This window comes from Corythoichthys intestinalis, chromosome 11 (genome assembly GCF_030265065.1).
Source record: "Corythoichthys intestinalis isolate RoL2023-P3 chromosome 11, ASM3026506v1, whole genome shotgun sequence".
Lineage (NCBI taxonomy): Eukaryota > Metazoa > Chordata > Actinopteri > Syngnathiformes > Syngnathidae > Corythoichthys > Corythoichthys intestinalis.
In genome coordinates, this window is record NC_080405.1 from 30,680,858 (window position 1) to 30,699,606 (window position 18,749).

The 18,749-nt window shown below is 39.6% G+C and overlaps 1 protein-coding gene across 17 annotated transcripts in view; it reads left to right on the forward strand.

Annotated features, from left to right (window-relative positions):
* dlg3 (discs, large homolog 3 (Drosophila)) overlaps positions 1-15,737 on the forward strand; it is a 188,116-nt gene extending 172,379 nt beyond the window's left edge. For 9 of the 17 annotated variants that reach the window (XM_057849769.1, XM_057849763.1, XM_057849771.1 and 6 more), the window contains 4 exons: positions 9-181; positions 252-364; positions 427-518; positions 9,513-15,737. In XM_057849769.1, coding sequence (XP_057705752.1) covers positions 9-181; positions 252-364; positions 427-518; positions 9,513-9,619 — 485 coding nt within the window. In that variant the 3' untranslated portion in view covers positions 9,620-15,737. The remainder of the gene's footprint in view (positions 1-8; positions 182-251; positions 365-426; positions 519-9,512) is intronic. The other 8 variants (XM_057849777.1, XM_057849764.1, XM_057849772.1 and 5 more) reach the window with 1 other exon arrangement.
* Positions 15,738-18,749: the final 3,012 nt, after the last annotated feature.

Consider the following 18,749-nt stretch of genomic DNA (forward strand, 5'->3'; position numbering starts at 1 on the left):
TCCGACAGACACGACCCGCCCCCGACGGGAGAACGAAATGGACGGGCAGGACTACCACTTTGTGGGCTCGCGCGAGCAAATGGAGAAGGATATCCAAGATAACAAGTTCATCGAGGCGGGGCAGTTCAACGAGAACCTCTACGGGACCAGCATCCTGTCCGTCAGAACCGTGGCTGAAAGGGTACGAGGCGCTGTCGGGGACCGGTTCGGTTTAGATGCCTACTGACAAATGTGTGCATTTCGGGCACCAGCAGGGGAAGCACTGCATTCTGGACGTGTCCGGCAACGCCATCAAACGACTGCAGCAAGCACAACTTTACCCCATCGCCATCTTTATTAAACCAAAATCCATCGAAGCCCTCATGTAAGTAGTCCGCCCCGAGTCTTGTCAACACACGACGCTAACCAGAGTTCTCTGACTCGCAGGGAAATGAACAAGCGGCAGACGTACGAGCAGGCCAACAAAGTCTTCGACAAGGCCGTCAAGCTGGAGCAGGACTTTGGGGAGTTTTTCACAGGTAAGCAGAAGACTTGTTTTCTTTCCAGTTGAACAGAAATGTGCAAACTGAAAGTTAAACTGTTGATCACGTCTATAGCTCCCGCCTTTTTTTCCCCTGATTGACTCAAAAATCAAATGACTAGGAATGTGGTTGGACACGGTACCGTATGATGAATCAATCAGAAAGTACTGTCTTCAGGGTTTCCCCTAGGATTTTTTGAAGCTGTGGTGGGGCTGGGCTGCATAAAAGTCGTCAATATTAAATGGGAAGTTAAGGATTTTTGACATCAGGCTTAATCTTTGAGTTAGCGAGAGTTTAATTAGTCAGGGGAGTTGACTTCAACAAATTCCGTGTAGTTTTCAGTTATTTGTGTGGCAAAGCTAGTGCGAGTCAATTGGGCTGACTTGGCAATAAAAAAAAACAACATATGCACACATGTAAATCATCAATGACCCATGCAAACAATATTGTAGGCTATGTTTTCAGGATAAGTTATTAAAACTTACCATTGCATGTCGATAATTGCAGTAACAGCAACATTTGTAATCTAGAAGCTCTGCAGAGGAGCAAGGTGGAGTAATATCTAGGGCTGTCAAACGATTAAAATTTTTAATCGAGTTAATTACAGCTTAAAAATTAATTAATCGTAATTAATTGCAATTAATCGCAATTCAAACCATCTATAAAATATGCCATATTTTTCTGTAAATTATTGTTGGAATGGAAAGATAAGACAAGATGGATATATACATTCAACATACGGTACATATGGACTGTATTTGTTTATTATAACAATAAATCAACAAGATGGCATTAACATTATTAACATTCTGGTAAAGTGATCCATGGATAGAAAGACTTGTAGTTCTTAAAAGATGAATATTAGCACAAGTTATAGAAATGTTATATTAAAACGCCTCTTAATGTTTTCGTTTTAATAAAATTTGTAAAATTTTCAATCAAAAAATAAACTAGTAGCCCTATTCTGTCCTCAATGTGTGTGAGTACACAAATTGACAGATAGCGAACATAAGTTCCAAAAAGAAATCAGACGGTGTGGCAAAGTTGCATGGGCTTTACTGAAGTCATCTGTTTTTGACAGGAGCACGTTTCTTGTATTTTTTTAAAACTGAAAATAACAAGGCAATGTGTCAATAACTTGCATAAATCACAAAATAACATAAAATGTACACACACGTGTCCATTTGAACAGTAGCACTAGCCAATTAGCTCACAAGCATCTAACAATGTAACTGCATTTCACCATATATGTGAACAAATTCAAATACACATCATCAACAACTATCTAATGCTCATGAATATAAACAAAGGAGGAATATAACTCACAAGCGATGCATGTATTAGACACAAACAGTGTGATGGGGCTATGAGAACTGCCACTGAATACTGGATGCGGACGTTAGCTGGTCTGAATAGCACTGTCTATTAGTGTGAGTTCGCGTCGACATATAATCACGTCAGAAAAGCGCGCCGAAACCCAAATAATCAGCTGCACTGAATTGCCAGCAGAGGGCGACATTACGCCAGATAACATATGCAAGTCACACCCAAGCGCCAGCAGAGGGCGGAAAAACTCCATAAAACACAATTAACAAGTTGGCCTTTCACTGTACTGACATTTAAATCTGTCTGAGCGGGCCTAGTGCGTTAATTGCGTCAAATATTTTAACGTGATTAATTTAAAAAATTAATCAACGCGCGTTAACGCGATAATTTTGACAGCCCTAGTAATATCACATCTTTTTTTTTTCACAGCTGATTTTTTTATGTCGTAGCCAGCAGCAAGTAACCAGTTTATATTGTTCCACGTTCTTCATATGGAATTTGTGGAAACTTTCCTTTGCCCATTTCTTCTGTCTGTTTCCATAGCCTCTAAATGCACATTTCGCAATGTTGCCGGCCGGTTAGTTAACTCAGCAGAGTGATGCTGCATTCGAGGAAGGTGGGGAGTCAGTTTCCATTGGAACGCCTCCACTATTTGATCGGTTACGAGAAGGCAGGTTTTCTACAGCTTAGACTTAATTATGATTGACGGGTCAGAATCGACCTTCACCGCGAAACGCCTTTGGGGGGGGGGCTGAAGTCCGCTTCAGTTATTCCCAGTCGGTCGCCTGGTAAAAACAGGATGCAGGATTTCAACATGGACAGGATTCAAAAAGTACGAAAGCTGTACCGCATACAAACAGGAAGGATTGTCTCAGGAGTGATTTGTTCGAGGTAATTATTATATTTTTTGTATCATGCATGCCTTTTGAAAAGTTGTGAAAAAAATCAATAGGAGAATGGGAACCGCTACGGCATTGGCGTCATTCTTCGACATATTTACATAAAATAGATGCGTAACTGCCCGTTTTTTTTTTGCTCTTTTAATAAAGAATTGAGACTGCTTTACGTTCATATCTATAAAGAATTCGGGGATTCAAGCATGCCACATTGACTAACAGAGTAGCATCATTCTAAAAATATTTACATAAATGCGTAACCGCCTGTTTTTTTTGTTGTTGTTTTTTTTTGCTGTTTTAACAAGGAATCGAGACTGTTTTATGTTCATGTTAAGAATTCAGGGATTTAAGGACTGTTTTATGTTCATGTTAAGAATTCAGGGATTTAAGCATTTATTCACAAGAATTTTCAACGGAAAAAGCTCTTTGTCTGTGATGCCACTCAGTCAGCTTTGACAGTCATGCCAACGATGCAGGCCCCCTACTAATCGGCCCCGCGTCCAGTCAATAGTTATGAAGTCTATGGCTAGAGGTCAACATGTCTTTTGATGGCCAAAATAAAAATAAAAAAAAATTGTTGCTATCAGCCATCTTTGCTGTTTACATTCACTTGGAACACTTTGAGGTCGTAACTGGTACCCTCCGAGCGGGATAAGTCTGACTTCCCACCTTTCTTGAATGCAGAGTGAGCACGAGTGGCCGAAGCACTCCTCTCTATTGTGCTCCTATTACGCATCTAGAAAAATAGTCCTGCAGAATGAAATGAATTTCATCAGCTTGGTGTGACATTGTTTTGGCCGCATGGGTGTTTTGGAACAATGATCTGTGTTTTGAATTTATTTGACTATGTTGGATCTGTTCGAAGATCTGTATCTTTTTACTATTGGCATGCTAGGAAGGTACAATTGACACGCGCTAGCTTAGCCACTCCGGATCATTGAAACTAACTAGGGATGTCCCGATCCAGGTTTTTGCACTTCCGATCCGATACCGGCCTATCTGAGCACGTGTTAAAGTTTAAAGTTATTTAGCCTCCTTACTTAGTTGTCAGACTCATGTTGAAAAAGGTTTTAGTACTCTTGATAACAATTAGCCAGCTGAATTAGGTGAGTTTGAATAACACACAACGGTTGGTAACAAGAAACTGACCTGTTTATTAAGTGACAAACACAAAACATAATAAATAATAAACAGAAATGGCATAGTCAGTCAGTAAAACATGCAAATAATATTGTAAACTGTCTTAAAAAAGCAAAACACCAACAACCTCAGTGGAAAATACCACAAACCCCCCCAAGCTATTAGATGCTTTTAATGTTTCGTGCATTAGTTACAAAAATTGTATTAAAAGCCTCTCAGGTTTAAATAACGACTATTTCAGTATCAAGTTAACATTTTAAAACTAGGGCTGTCAAAATTAACGCGTTAACGCGCGGTAATTAATTTTTTAAATTAATCACGTTAAAATATTTGACGCAATTAACGCACATGTCCCGCTCAGACAGTATTCTGCCTTTTGATAAATTTTACAGCAAGGCTTTTTGTGCTAACAGCGAACTCTTGTGGTCGCTTTGCGACATGGTTTATTGTTTTTCTCCTTTCGTTCAATATGGCTGCACGACGTCTCTGTTGTGCTTATATGATCCTTGGACAAGATTTGTCCGTAAGTATGGTTGTTGTAAAGAATGTACATATTAGGTTAATAAGCGAAATGTTATATTTTTTGTATGAGACGCTTTTTGTTTATGTTTAGTGAACCTGTATAGCGTGCTAAGCTAACGTTGTTGCTAATGCAATGCTTGTGTACTTTTTTTTTGTAGTTTTAAAGGGGACAATGGTTTGAGGCCAATTTATTAATAAATCAGATGAAAAAGGAAGAAGTCTGATTATTAAGGCGTCGTTCACTAGCTGTCTAGCGTTGGAAAAAGTAGACGCTTCGGAGTGAGGACAGCATAGACAGATTTAAATGACAGTAGAGTGAAATGCCCACTACAGTCCTTATGTACCGTATGTTGAATGTATATATATATCCATCTTGTGTCTTATCTTTCCATTCCAACAATTTATTTTACAGAATATATATATAATTCACAGAAAAATATGGCATATTTTATAGATGGTTTGAATTGCGATTAATTGCGATTAATCACGATTAATTAATTTTTGAGCCGTAATTAACTCGATTAAAATTTTTAATCGTTTGACAGCCCTATTTAAAACCGTAAATAAAATACTCAAGTCCCCATTCTGTACCGGCAGCTTTAAACTACATTCATTTAATTTTGCGAATTAACTGTTAAAGTTGTTAAAATTGCTCCCGTTATTCCATAATTTTCTTTCTGTCTACTTTCGACATGTGAAAGTTTTAAAACTGTTTTGAAGATAGATTCAAGTCATGATTTTGCCGATTTAGGAGTATTTTAGATAAAAAGTTAATTAGGTTCGCTTGGAAGGTTCACAACAGCCTACTAGGGAATACTCCTGCTTTAAGATGGCGGCTGTTTACTAACGCAACTAGTTTTCAGGACATCAATGTTGCTAACGCCGTCGAGTCTGTCGTTTTGCATCTAGTTCTATATACATATGATATCTATTATCTACAGGAAAACGATGTTGACGTAGTTTCTAGCGGCTGTCGGCAGCAGTCAGGTATTCTTGTGTTTTTTTTGTCCAGCGGCATGATTTGAGCTAAAGCCGTGAGTTGAGAATTGGCATTACCCGGGTCTATGACAAGCATGATGTTTACTCTCGGGACGCAATGCGGTCCGTTTCTCATTGTGTCCCGAAGACCGTGCTGTGTATTAGTTCCGCTTTACTTGACATATTTCAATATTCGGAATTTGGATGTTTGTGAATCGTTCTCGACTCTTCCACGGCCGAATTGCCCAAGGATGTAATGACGGCTGGGCATGTTGTACCGTGGTTTTAAGTGTTGGATAGTGCGTCTTTACTCACGAGAGATAATGGCTCGTCATCCAGAATGAGTTCTTCGGCAATGACTCTTGTTATTCCCTGGGCTTTGGGACTGTCGAGAGCCAGTTTGTCACGCATAGCAAAGGTTTTTGTCAGTGTTAGTTGCGTGGACCTTTCTTTTTGTCTTCGGTTTTCTTAACATACTTCTTATATTGTTTGTGGTGGTATTTCGCTAAATGCTTGTTTAGGTTGGTTGTCTTTAAACTTCTTACAGCTTTACCACAACAAACTTCTTACAGCTTTACCACAACGCTTGACTTTATTGTGGCGTATGTTGCACTCTGCCTCTTCGTCTTTGTCGTCCTTTTAACACCGAACGTGTCGGCAGCGACGCATTTACCCATTTCGTCTTTGAAGCTTCGTCACGCTGTAATTACGTCACCCACGTGCCGCTGGTTGGTCTCGTTTGAACGTGCGGAAGTTGATGTCCACACCAGTTTTTATTTGAAGTCAGTCGGCCAAGAAAAACGGGAGATAATGTCATTTGAGTTTTATAGTTTTATTGGACTCATAAATATGCATTAAAACGCTGCATGGACCATGTATCCATCTCCATATTTCCATCATTTCTTGTCGTTTTTCAAAACTGAAAGCAGCACAAAAGACTACATATCCCAAGAGCCGCAGTGATGTCAAGATGGACGAACCGAATGTGATCATTTTTAATAAATTTCGAGCGAGGCGCCAACTATTGAAAGGGAGGCATGCGAAGCAAGCAACGGCTGGTTGGTTTGAGCGAGCGACTTTGAAACGTGCAGAATGAATCTAAAACTACATTTAGCGCAAGCTAATGCATTATTTCATTAACTCAAGGAAGAAGATGAGCCGTATTTGTCATTGTTTTGTTGGGATGAGTCGGCGTCTCGGCGAGTAGAAGTGATGACAGCAGCGTGCAAACGGCAAAAGAGTAGGCTGTGTGACGTTGTGTGTGACACAGCTCAGTGACCTGTTCAAGAAGCTTTATTGAGTGCGCAAAAAAAAAACTATTGGGTCGCATGCCTGAAAATTTTGAATTGAACTGAACTACTTGTCAATATTTTTTAAAATACTTTTTTTCAATGTTATATATTTATATTTATATTTTATATATTTTTCTTCACCATAATCTTTTCAATTGTAATGTAGATGTATGTTCAAGAAGCTTGATTGCATGTACAGTGCCTTGCAAAAGTATTCGGCCCCCTTGAATCTTGCAACCTTTCGCCACATTTCAGGCTTCAAACATAAAGATATGAATTTTAATTTTTTTGTCAAGAATCAACAACAAGTGGGACAACATTTATTGGATAATTTAAACTTTTTTAGCAAATAAAAAACTGAAAAGTGGGGCGTGCAATATTATTCGGCCCCTTTACTTTCAGTGCAGCAAACTCACTCCAGAAGTTCAGTGAGGATCTCTGAATGATCCAATGTTGTCCTAAATGACCGATGATAATAAATTGAATCCACCGGTGTGTAATCAAGTCTCCGTATAAATGCACCTGCTCTGTGATAGTCTCAGGGTTCTGTTTAAAGTGCAGAGAGCATTATGAAAACCAAGGAACACACCAGGCAGGTCCGAGATACTGTTGTGGAGAAGTTTAAAGCCGGATTTGGATACAAAAAGATTTCCCAAGCTTTAAACATCTCAAGGAGCACTGTGCAAGCCATCATATTGAAATGGAAGGAGCATCAGACCACTGCAAATCTGCCAAGACCCGGCCGTCCTTCCAAACTTTCTTCTCAAACAAGGAGAAAACTGAACACACCATCCCCACTGTCAAACATGGTGGTGGCAGCATCATGGTTTGGGCCTGCTTTTCTTTAGCAGGGACAGGGAAGATGGATGCAGCCAAATACAGGAACATTCTGGAAGAAAACCTGTTGGTATCTGCACAAGACCTGAGACTGGGACGGAGATTTATCTTCCAAGAGGACAATGATCCAAAACATAAAGCCAAATCTACAATGGAATGGTTCAAAAATAAACATATCAAGGTGTTAGAATGGCCAAGTCAAAGTCCAGACCTAAATACAATCGAGAATCTGTGGAAAGAGCTGAAGACTGCTGTTCACAAACTCTCCATCCAACCTCACTGAGCTCGAGCTGTTTTGCAAGGAAGAATGAGCAAGAATGTCAGTCTCTCGATGTGCAAAACTGATAGAAACATACCCCAAGCGACTTGCAGCTGTAATTGGAGCAAAAGGTGGCGCTACAAAGTATTAACGCAAGGGGGCCGAATAATATTGCACGCTCCACTTTTCAGTTTTTTATTTGTTAAAAAAGTTATCCAATAAATTTTGTTCCACTTCACGATTGTGTCCCACTTGTTGTTGATTCTTGACAAAAAATTAAAATTTTATATCTTTATGTTTGAAGCCTGAAATGTGGCGAAAGGTTGCAAGGTTTAAGGGGGCCGAATACTTTTGCAAGGCACTGTACGTATATACTTTTGATATAACACCATTTACCATAAGGTGATGGGTACAACACCTAACTTCACAAAGAGATATCCTCCAAACCCTTTTTGTGTTAGATGACATATATAATTTTTTTCTCACTATTTTGCACAGTATATAACCTGTTTTGATCATAGTATGTGTAAAGGCCAAAAACGGCTGTGACCATACCTGCTGTTTGTGTTGAATTGTCAAACATAAAACTGGTCAATCTTATTTTTTTCTATTGAATGTTCATCCTAACAAGTTGAATGAATATTATCAAGCTTCAAAACGGTTGGTCGAGCATGTTTGGTTGGCAATGGGACATCAACATTACAAATTTTGAAAAAAGATTTGGGGATTTTTTTTGTCTTTTTGGGTCCAAAATGTGGATTGTAATTGGTCAGTGAAGAAAACAACAGTTTAGACATGAAGTTCAAGGTGTCCTGAAAAAAGGGACCCAACTTGACCGTTGTAAACATTTTTTTCTTTGAAATATAAAGGCAACATCAAATGCATGCAAATTCGGCCAAAATAGGCTTAGGTGTTAAAGGGTTAAGGTGAAATGATCCCACAGCTGACATTTTTACCGATAAAGTCTCTCGGTAAATTGGGAGACGGTAATGTAAATGTAGTGTGTTGAAGGTGTGCCGTAAAATGCGGACCGGATTTTTGGGAAACCGAAGCAAAAACTGGAATGGAATTTGTAAATCGATGCGCTGGAAGTCTGGATCGGAATTTTTCCGCGTTGGCCGATCCGATACCGATGCGCATTTTTTTGCCCATATCGGCGTCCGATCTGATCCAAATATCGGATCGGGACATCTCTAAAACTGACAAATAACTTATGTAAACTGTACCGAATTTGTTGAAATCAACTCCACTAATTAAACCCCCGCTAACTCATAGATTAAGCCTAATGTCAAAAATTCTGACCAACTGCTTTAATTAAAATCGTTTTCACAGGTTTAAATCAGATTTACATTCATTAATGTGAATTTTTCTCCCAACTCCAAGCCAACATAGTCAGACTCACGGTTGCAACAGGAGAACCGATGTGATTTTCAAAATAAAGCATGTGAAGGAACATTTTGTATTTGACGTGCTATTTCAAGAGGACTTCTGGCAAATACTGCGTAAATAATGAGCTATAGATATTCATTTAGACGTATTGTTAAATTATACAAGTTATAAATTAGAATGTAGCTTTAAAAAAAATCAATTGCAAGGAGTGACGGCTTTTATTTTGGTTTGGCGATACGCCACAAACTTTTATTGGAGGGGAAACCCTGGTATTGTTTGCAAGGCTTAGGTTTGTGCAACACAGTCATTTGCAATGAATTAAAGTGGCTAACTGACCTGTTTGCGATTGCAGCGATCGTTCAGGGCGACTCGCTGGAGGAAATCTACAACAAAATTAAGCTGATCATCGAGGAGCAGTCGGGTCCCTACATCTGGATCCCCTCCCTGGAGAAGCTCTGAGCTGGCATGGCCTAAATGCCCTTCCCTCACACACACACAAACACAAACCACACCCCCACCCTCGCCTCTTTTTACAGCTATGTTTCATATAAAGTTTTAGTGTCATCGTTATGTTACTCAAAATGAAAAGAAGTCTTATCACCATTGATTACTGTGACTGTGAACCCCCCCGCATGAGTTTCTCAACGCCATCCATTCTGGACCGGAACGGAGACCCTTCGGGGTATTTTTTTGTGTTTTTATTTTTGGGGGGTCATACTAAATACAAAAAATGGGGAAAAGGGAATCACTCCTTTCTGTCAACGGACTGAAGAGTGAGGAGTCGCAGGGGGAAGAAAGACCAATCACAGCGAGTTGGAACACTTTGTAAATGTTCATCTGACCACATTGAAAAAGACAACAAAGATGACACTTTTTTTTTTTGTTTTGTTTTGTTTTTCCACCCCCCAAAAGTGACTGGATGAACGGAGCCCTACTGACGGTACTGTTGTTGTTTCTAAGGAATTATTTAGCATCTTGACATTTATATTGTGACATCACAAGGTGAATAAAATCCGACAGAGATTTGACTATACATAAATATATATGAATATATATATATATATATTGAGAGAGAGAGAACGAGCGCGTGAGAAAAATTTACACTTGACTGGAATGGTCCATTTGGAGGGCTTGTTAGGATCTTGTTTTTTTCTCTGGCTTGTGCTTTTATTTTGTTTGGTTTTTTTTTGGAGCTGCTTTGTGTCCGGGGGGGACGCGAGGGGGGGTAGAGATGTGTAAGTGGGCTCTGCAAAACACCAAACTGCCTTACATCAAATACTGACTGACCCCCCCTACTCATACACACATACACACCACATGCACTATTACAACAATGGAGCCAACCAATTCGGATGAACCTTTTGCCCCGCCCCCCCAATAACTGCAGATCCCCCCTCTTACATTCTCTGCCTTCCAAATTTTTTCTTATGTTTGTTGGTTGTTCTGGTTAACTGGTCACACGGTACTGTCTGACCCGCTGCCACAGTGGCGGAATTCTAACGGGTAGAACAAGACAATTGTATTGGATGTCATGCCCAGGAAAAAAAAAAAAGTTCTTATGGATTGTTCAAAAAAAAAAAACCCAAAAAAACAAGAACACTAAAGTTGAGCCTAATTAAAGCTTTGTGTTATCTATATGAATTATTCATCACGTGCTTTAACCACTGTGTACGCGAATGGTGGGGGTGGGGCCACAAAAGAGCTGTTTGGGGGTTCGGGCTGAGCTCAGGAATCTCAAAAGGTACGACCCCCCTTCAACGCAGCACGCAACTGTGAAACGGGATTTTTAATTTTTTTCCAGCAACCCCCCTCCTTCCCTCCCAAAACAGGAAGTGCCAACTCGGAAGTCTCTGGGTCCCCCTGCCCCAAAGCAATTTTTCCCGCCCTCTTTCTAAAGCGCTCCGCCGAGTTCAGGGAATAACTGAATGGAACACAGCCATTTGTAAACTGTTTGCAGACTGTTTCAAAGGGTGTGCGAGCTGTCAAATGTAAATAAGCCCCGCCCCGCTCTCACATATTCCTCGACTAGATAAACCACCCCCCGACCCACCCACACATACGGACACACCTGTGCTTCATGCATGTGCGATTCAAACTGGGACAAAATTATGTTTTGTAGACCACAAATGTCAGGTAAGTCAAGTTAAAAACGATTATTTCCACACGGATGCCTACGGAACACTTAAGTTGTTGGTTGCCATTGATGACGACAGGCGTCCAATCTGTTTGGGCTGGGAGGACTGGCAGTGAATGATCCACCCTCCCCTTACTGACTTTCAACCCTGACTTGGAACTGCCCCAAAATCAAAAGGTGACCTAAAATACCCAAAGATCAACAGGAAGTTACACGGAAATACCTCAAAATCGGATGGCCTAAACCAGTGGTTCTTAACCTTGCTAAAGGTACCGAACCTCACAAGTTTCACATGTGCATCTACCGAACCCTTCAGAATTACTGTATTGGCCCGAATATAAGACGTGTTTTTTTGCATTGAAATAAGACTGAGAAAGTGGGAGTCGTCTAATATTTGGGGTCTAGACATTAAACCCATTCACGATGCTAGATGGCGCCAGATATCATTGAAGCGATGTTCTGTCATGACAGATTTCAGCTACTCTGAAGTTTAACCAGTTTGCATTATTCTATAGCAATGTTTTTCCTTATTCAGATGTGTTTCAAGACTACAGTTACATTTAGACCTCACTTTGATGGTTAATGCAGTTACTGCAAATTTGTTTTATCACAATAGATTTGTTTTACATTTCCAAAACCAGTAGCCATTCATTTATGAATGTGATTGCACTTTGGTTTACATATTTAAATGTTCAGATATTAAGATTTGAATGAGGCAAAATAACATGCTTTTTCTCTCAAATCATTTGTTTCAGATGTACTGTAATTATTTTCTGTATAAAAATTAATTTGGTATTCAAAAATCCTTTTTTCAAACTTGAGTCTTGAAAAAGAGGGGGTCGTCTTATATTCAAGCCAATACGGTAAATATGCTTTTTTTCCCCCAAATTCAAAACCGATATATCTAAGCTAGCAAGCAAATTTTGGTGAAATTTACTGAGCTTTAAAATTTAAGAATAAATTAGGTGTTTTGCAGTTCATTTTCACGTTGGGAAATAAATGTCATGTCTACAATCTTTTATTTATTTTGTACTTTTATCCTGTCCTGTTCAGCTGCTTGAACACAAAGAATAGGAATCTGAAGCCCCTTTCACAAACACATCACGGTAAATTCCCATGTAAGGCGACACGGGATTTACTCATGTCATTGCTTTCACACATGTAGAGATATTCCGGGAATGACACGGCTTAGACACTTTCACAGACTTGTTCCGTGTTGCCCACTGGCGCGCTCTGTGCAGGGAGGGCCGCTGGTGCGATTTTATAACCTAGACAGTACATCATTTTTGGTCTGCATAGGCTGTCACAATGTTAGTCAAATGGTGTTTTGTTACCGAGCCGGTTGTGGGAGCGTTCCCGACGTTGCACCTGCAGCCAATTCAAGCTCCTCAAGACTGTATTTAAGCCCAGGTGAGAAGGGTGCCGAGATATTAACTTGCTGGTCGCCATTCGGCACCTTGTATGCTCGAATCTCGTGCAAATGCTAGCTTGTTCGTTTGCCACCCTTGTTTTGAAATCCCCGTGGTACCTCTACATACAAAGTTAATTCGTTTTAGGACCTCGTTTGTTAGTCGAAATGGTCATATGTCGAGCAGGATTTTCCCATAGGAATACATTATAATTCCAATAATTCGTTCCACAGCCCAAAAACCTACACTAAATCCTTAATACAGCTGGTACTATTACAAATGGCTATTAAACATAGCAAAACAAATAAGTTATGAATAAAAATCGGAATAATATAAGAAGAATAATAATGAATGATTCCTGTAAATAATGTAACGAATCAGATTCTAATGTGGCGGACACTTTTTGCTGTACCTGAACGCACAGTGAGATAGGTCAGTGCGGTAGAGATGATACTTACGTTTTCTTGAGAGCACAGTCAACTGCAGAGGACAATGGGCAGTTTGTGTTGGATAAGTTCTTGAATAAATGATAAAAACGTGACGAAACTGGCGATTTCCTTGGCGATGTTACCACAGTAGTAGATGTCAACTTAAAATGACTAGCGAACGGTGGTCGGAAGAGGACCGTGGAGCTGTATTATTGAGCCAGTTCACAGATGCGCACCCCACGCTCATATTTTTCTTTAATTTGCATCTTCATTTCAAAGGTAAGCATCACTTTTTTTCCTTGTTTCACCAACTGTACAAACATTTTTTTAAACCTGTGTTGATTTCGCACACAAGAATATCCGCTGTACATTCCTTTGCGGTGCTTTCATGTATTTCGAGCATGTCGTCGGATCTAACAAATGGAGAGTCACATTTTATGTCGGATGCTGAAAAGATCGTGTGTTGAAGCGATCGTATGTCGAGGTACCACTGTATTTGTTTTGTCTTATCGGCCCTCAGCCTACCGCCTAGGTTAAAAAAAAGTGACGACCGGCCCGCCATGATATTTATGTCATCAGCCGTTGTAACGCTTGCTTTCATATACACCTTGGCCCTGGGAAAGTCCCGGACATTATACTAAGACGCGACCCGTTAAATGTCCGCTTGATCTCCGTGTCAGTCAACCTGGGAAATTGCTTTCATATACAAGCTCTGCCCGTTTAGGGGTTTAAACAGTGTTTTAAGTGTATGTGAATGGGGCTTATGGTCTGAACAGCTTTAATGTATCACATGGGAGTTTGATATTTTCCCATTGTGGTTGTTCATCATGTCTACATTCTCATTTTATGGTCACATTATTTTCATGGCCTAAAACGTGACGCAAATGTTTTTATTTGTATTATCTACGCAGTGCACGCTGCCTGTATGTCTGCTATACTTCCTTATCATGAGTAAACCTTCCACTGAGCAAACCAGTTTCTAACCCATTTAGTGCTGCAACGATTAATCGTTTAACTCGAGTATTCGATTCGAAAAAAAATATTCGAATGAAATTTTGCTGCCTCGAGTATTTGTTTAAAGTGGTATTGTAATGGTTTGTTTTGAAAGTGTTTGCCTTTAGTTTTATTGATTTGGGTGAAGCTGTAGTCTGCCTCATTTCACATGGCTGAATCCAGCTGCTCCCTGTTAAGACTAACATAAGCTAAATTTTTGTTTAAGCTAATGTTTTTTGATACATTCGTAATTTAGTTTAAAGGAATATGTGTTGGAACTATTTGTTAAGATTATTGTTGAAAAATTGGCATTTTATAGCATTTAAACTAGTGGACTTTTGCTATGTAAGTTAGCCAATTGTTCTTTTGTTGTACATAAACATACACATTTATTTTTTTTTTTATACCGTTTGACGCTCAGGTCAGTTATTTTAATTTTTTATGTTCCTTATCTGATTACTGGATGATTCGAACTAACTAGTTCGATTCATCTACTACTAAAATAATCGATAGCTGCAGGCCTAAACTCATTAGATTTGCGGGCTAGGACTTTAAAGAAATTGAAAAAAGCCTGTAAATTGGAGGCAACCCAGTCCAAAACAGTCTAAAACGACACATTGTCTTTAGTCAGAGTATGAAAATTGGGCCCCGTGTGACTTAACCTTCACCGAACCCCTGGGGTTCAATCAAACCCAGGTTAAGAACCACTGGCCTAAACCAGACCTCGGATTGCCCCAAAATCAACAAAATGACCTGGACATGCCCCACAATTAATAGGATGTATTCCAAAATAAACCAGAAGTGACCTAAATGCCCCAAGATCAACAGGAAGTGACTAAATTAACAAGGAATTTTTTTAGAATTGTCCCAAAATCAACAGGAAGTGACCAGGATATGCCCCTAAATCAACAGTGCGTGATCTTTACATTCCATTAAATTCATCGACACGTTGTGATCATTCAACACCAGCTCTCCCACTCCAAAATGGATTTGCCGACAATCGCCGTCAAGGGGCGGCCATTGAAAGGAGGGGCGCCCTCTACGTGTCAATACTTGTGTGACTGTATAGAATAAATATACAGTATATATCCATATAAATATCCATACAAGAAATTTGCTCCGGTTGAAACCGGTTTGGGATTCACCCCCAACTTTTTGTGACGTCGTTGGAGCGGAACTCCGAGCTGACTGTTAGCGAAAAAGCACGCGCCGTACTTGAGACATCAGACAGCCACATCCGAGCCCAAAGACTTCACTCTCTGCTCTTTCCATTTTTTTGAGGCTGTGATGTTAAAAAAAATAATACAGAAGTTGGATATGTGTGCGTGGTGACATTCTAGTTCCTTTTTTGGGTTTGTTGGGAGGGGGGAGAGGGTTGTTCATCATGGCACACCTGTGCAGTAAGTGCTTGCAAACACCAACCCTTTCGATTGTACAGTCCAGTGGTGTCCTTCCTGGTTCTGGTCGGGACGTCTTCCCTGCCCTCATCACCAAGGGAACGCCGTAATGCTATATATGGAAATAGAGAACATTTTCTTTTCCTTTGGGCTTTTATTATTTTGGGGGGGCTTGACGAGTTTATTTGTTTGGAAATAAAATATGTGACTCAGTTACCACTGGCTTGAATCTTTTTTTTTTCCCATATCCAGTAGTGCTGCAACGATTAATCGAGTAATTCGATTTGAATTAAATTTTCTGCTTTGAGTATTAATGTAATCAAAGTGGCGTTGTAATGGTTTGTTTTGAAAGTGTTTGCATTTAGTTTTATTGATTTGGGTGGATACACTGACCTTTAGTAGCAGTGAATATGAAATAACTCATTTCACATGGCTGAATCCAGCTGCTCCCTGTTAAGACCGCCATAGGCTAAATTTTCGTTTGAGCTAATCTTTTTTTTAATGCATTCGTAATTTAGTTTATAGTTATATTTAGCCGTTTTTTGTGGGAATATCTTTTTGAACCGTTTTTTAAGAGCATAGTTAAAAAAAAAAGTTATCCAAGTCATTTTAAAGCTACAGTTAGTGTGGAATCTGAATTCTGAAGTATGGAATTAACTCCATAAATCATTATTTATACGACGAACATGACGTGCTTTTATTTTGAAATGTTCACCCGAAGTACATTCGCTAAACCGCTAATAGGAAGCTTTACACTCCGCAAAAAAAAGCTCTTTTTGTCATTGTATGTGGTATCAGTAATCAGATTTTTTCTTTTTTTTTTTCGTTATTCGTTCATTAGTTACAGGGTCCCTCCAGGATTGATAAATCTAAATTCAAGACTTTTAAGAACCTTTTTAATGCCATTTCAACTGAAAATTAATACTTTTCTCGCACCCATTATTTAGATAATATTGAATCATATTTAAAAAAATAAAGCACCGAACATCAAATTTAACCTCAATTACTAAGTGTGTTTGACAAAAGAATGCACATTTACTGAAGATACAATTAAAACACATTTAAATATAAGGTCTTTCAGATTTTTTTTCCCAGGATAAAATGGATTTTACACTATTTTTGTAAAGCAACTTCAGAAATTACATTTGCAATACAACAGGTTTCCCTTTTAAGAGGACCTATTCAAGGTGGTTGGTTGGTGATTGTCAAGTTGTTCACCTTAACTGGTGATTGTCAAGTTGGTCACCTTAACTGTAAAGTGCTTGGGAAAATCTTGCAATTGGCAGTGAAATTTTTGAAAAACAGCCACTAAATGGCAGTAGTTTACCATTAATTACCACAAAGCTACAAATGACCATTTCCCTTGGTAATTGTTTTTTGTAATCACATTACAAGAAGTATACAAAACTCATGTTAATCCTTTGTTAGCTATTGAAGACATTTCTTTTAATCAGATAGAGAAAATCCATACTCTTATTCAATCAAGAAAAACATTTAAATATACCAGGAGGTGTTTTACTATCACCTACATTATAATTTGCCTATCACCATGCCATGTTATTCAGATCAACGTTACCCCGCACTCGTTCCAATAATAGTGTCAACCGTGTTGTGTATCTGAGGGTGATGGTGGATGTACGACTCTGGTTTATCCATGCTAAGGCTAGTGCACCTGCCAATACCCCATTGAACATGGCTAACTCTTGAGTTAAAACTACGAAATTCACATTCATTCGAAAGGCAAACCGTGCAGAAATACAGTGCCTTGCAAAAGTATTCGGCCGCCTTGAACCTTGCAACCTTTCGCCACATTTCAGGCTTCAAACATAAAGATATAAAATTTTAATTTTTTGTCAAGAATCAACAACAAGTGGGACACCATCGTGAAGTGGAACAACATTTATTGGATAATTTAAACTTTTTTAACAAATAAAAAACTGAAAAGTGGGGCGTGCAATATTATTCGCCCCCCTTGCGTTAATACTTTGTAGCGCCACCTTTTGCTCCAATTACAGCTGCAAGTCGCTTGGGGTATGTTTCTATCAGTTTTGCACATCGAGAGACTGACATTCTTGCCCATTCTTCCTTGCAAAACAGCTCGAGCTCAGTGAGGTTGGATGGAGAGTGTTTGTGAACAGCAGTCTTCAGCTCTTTCCACAGATTCTCGATTGTATTCAGGTCTGGACTTTGACTTGGCCATTCTCACACCTGGATACGTTTAATTTTGAACCATTCCATTGTAGATTTGGCTTTATGTTTTGGATCATTGTCCTGTTGGAAGATAAATCTCCGTCCCAGTCTCAGGTCTTGTGCAGATACCAACAGGTTTTCTTCCAGAATGTTCCTGTATTTGGCTGCATCCATCTTCCCGTCAATTTTAACCATCTTCCCTGTCCCTGCTGAAGAAAAGCAGGCCCAAACCATGATGCTGCCACCACCATGTTTGACAGTGGGGATGGTGTGTTCAGGGTGATGAGCTGTGTTGCTTTTACGCCAAACATATCGTTTTGCATTATGGCCAAAAAGTTCAATTTTGGTTTCATCTGACCAGAGCACCTTCTTCCACATGTTTGGTGTGTCTCCCAGGTGGCTTGTGGCAAACTTTAAACGAGACTTTTTATGGATATCTTTGAGAAATGGCTTTCTTCTTGCCACTCTTCCATAAAGGCCAGATTTGTGCAGTGTACGACTGATTGTTGTCCTATGGACAGACTCTCCCGCCTCAGCTGTAGATCTCTGCAGTTCATCCAGAGTGATCATGGGCCTCTTGGCTGCATCTCTGATCAGTTTTCTCCTTGTTTGAGAAGAAAGTTTGGAAGGACGGCCGGGTCTTGGTAGATTTGCAGTGGTCTGTTGCTCCTTCCATTTCAATATGATGGCTTGCACAGTGCTCCTTGAGATGTTTAAAGCTTGGGAAATCTTTTTGTATCCAAATCCGGCTTTAAACTTCTCCACAACAGTATCTTGGACCTGCCTGGTGTGTTCCTTGGTTTTCATAATGCTCTCTGCACTTTAAACAGAACCCTGAGACTATCACAGAGCAGGTGCATTTATACAGAGACTTGATTACACACAGGTGGATTCTATTTATCATCATCGGTCATTTAGGACAACATTGGATCATTCAGAGATCCTCAGTGAACTTCTGGAGTGAGTTTGCTGCACTGAAAGTAAAGGGGCCGAATAATATTGCACGCCCCACTTTTCAGTTTTTATTTGTTAAAAAAG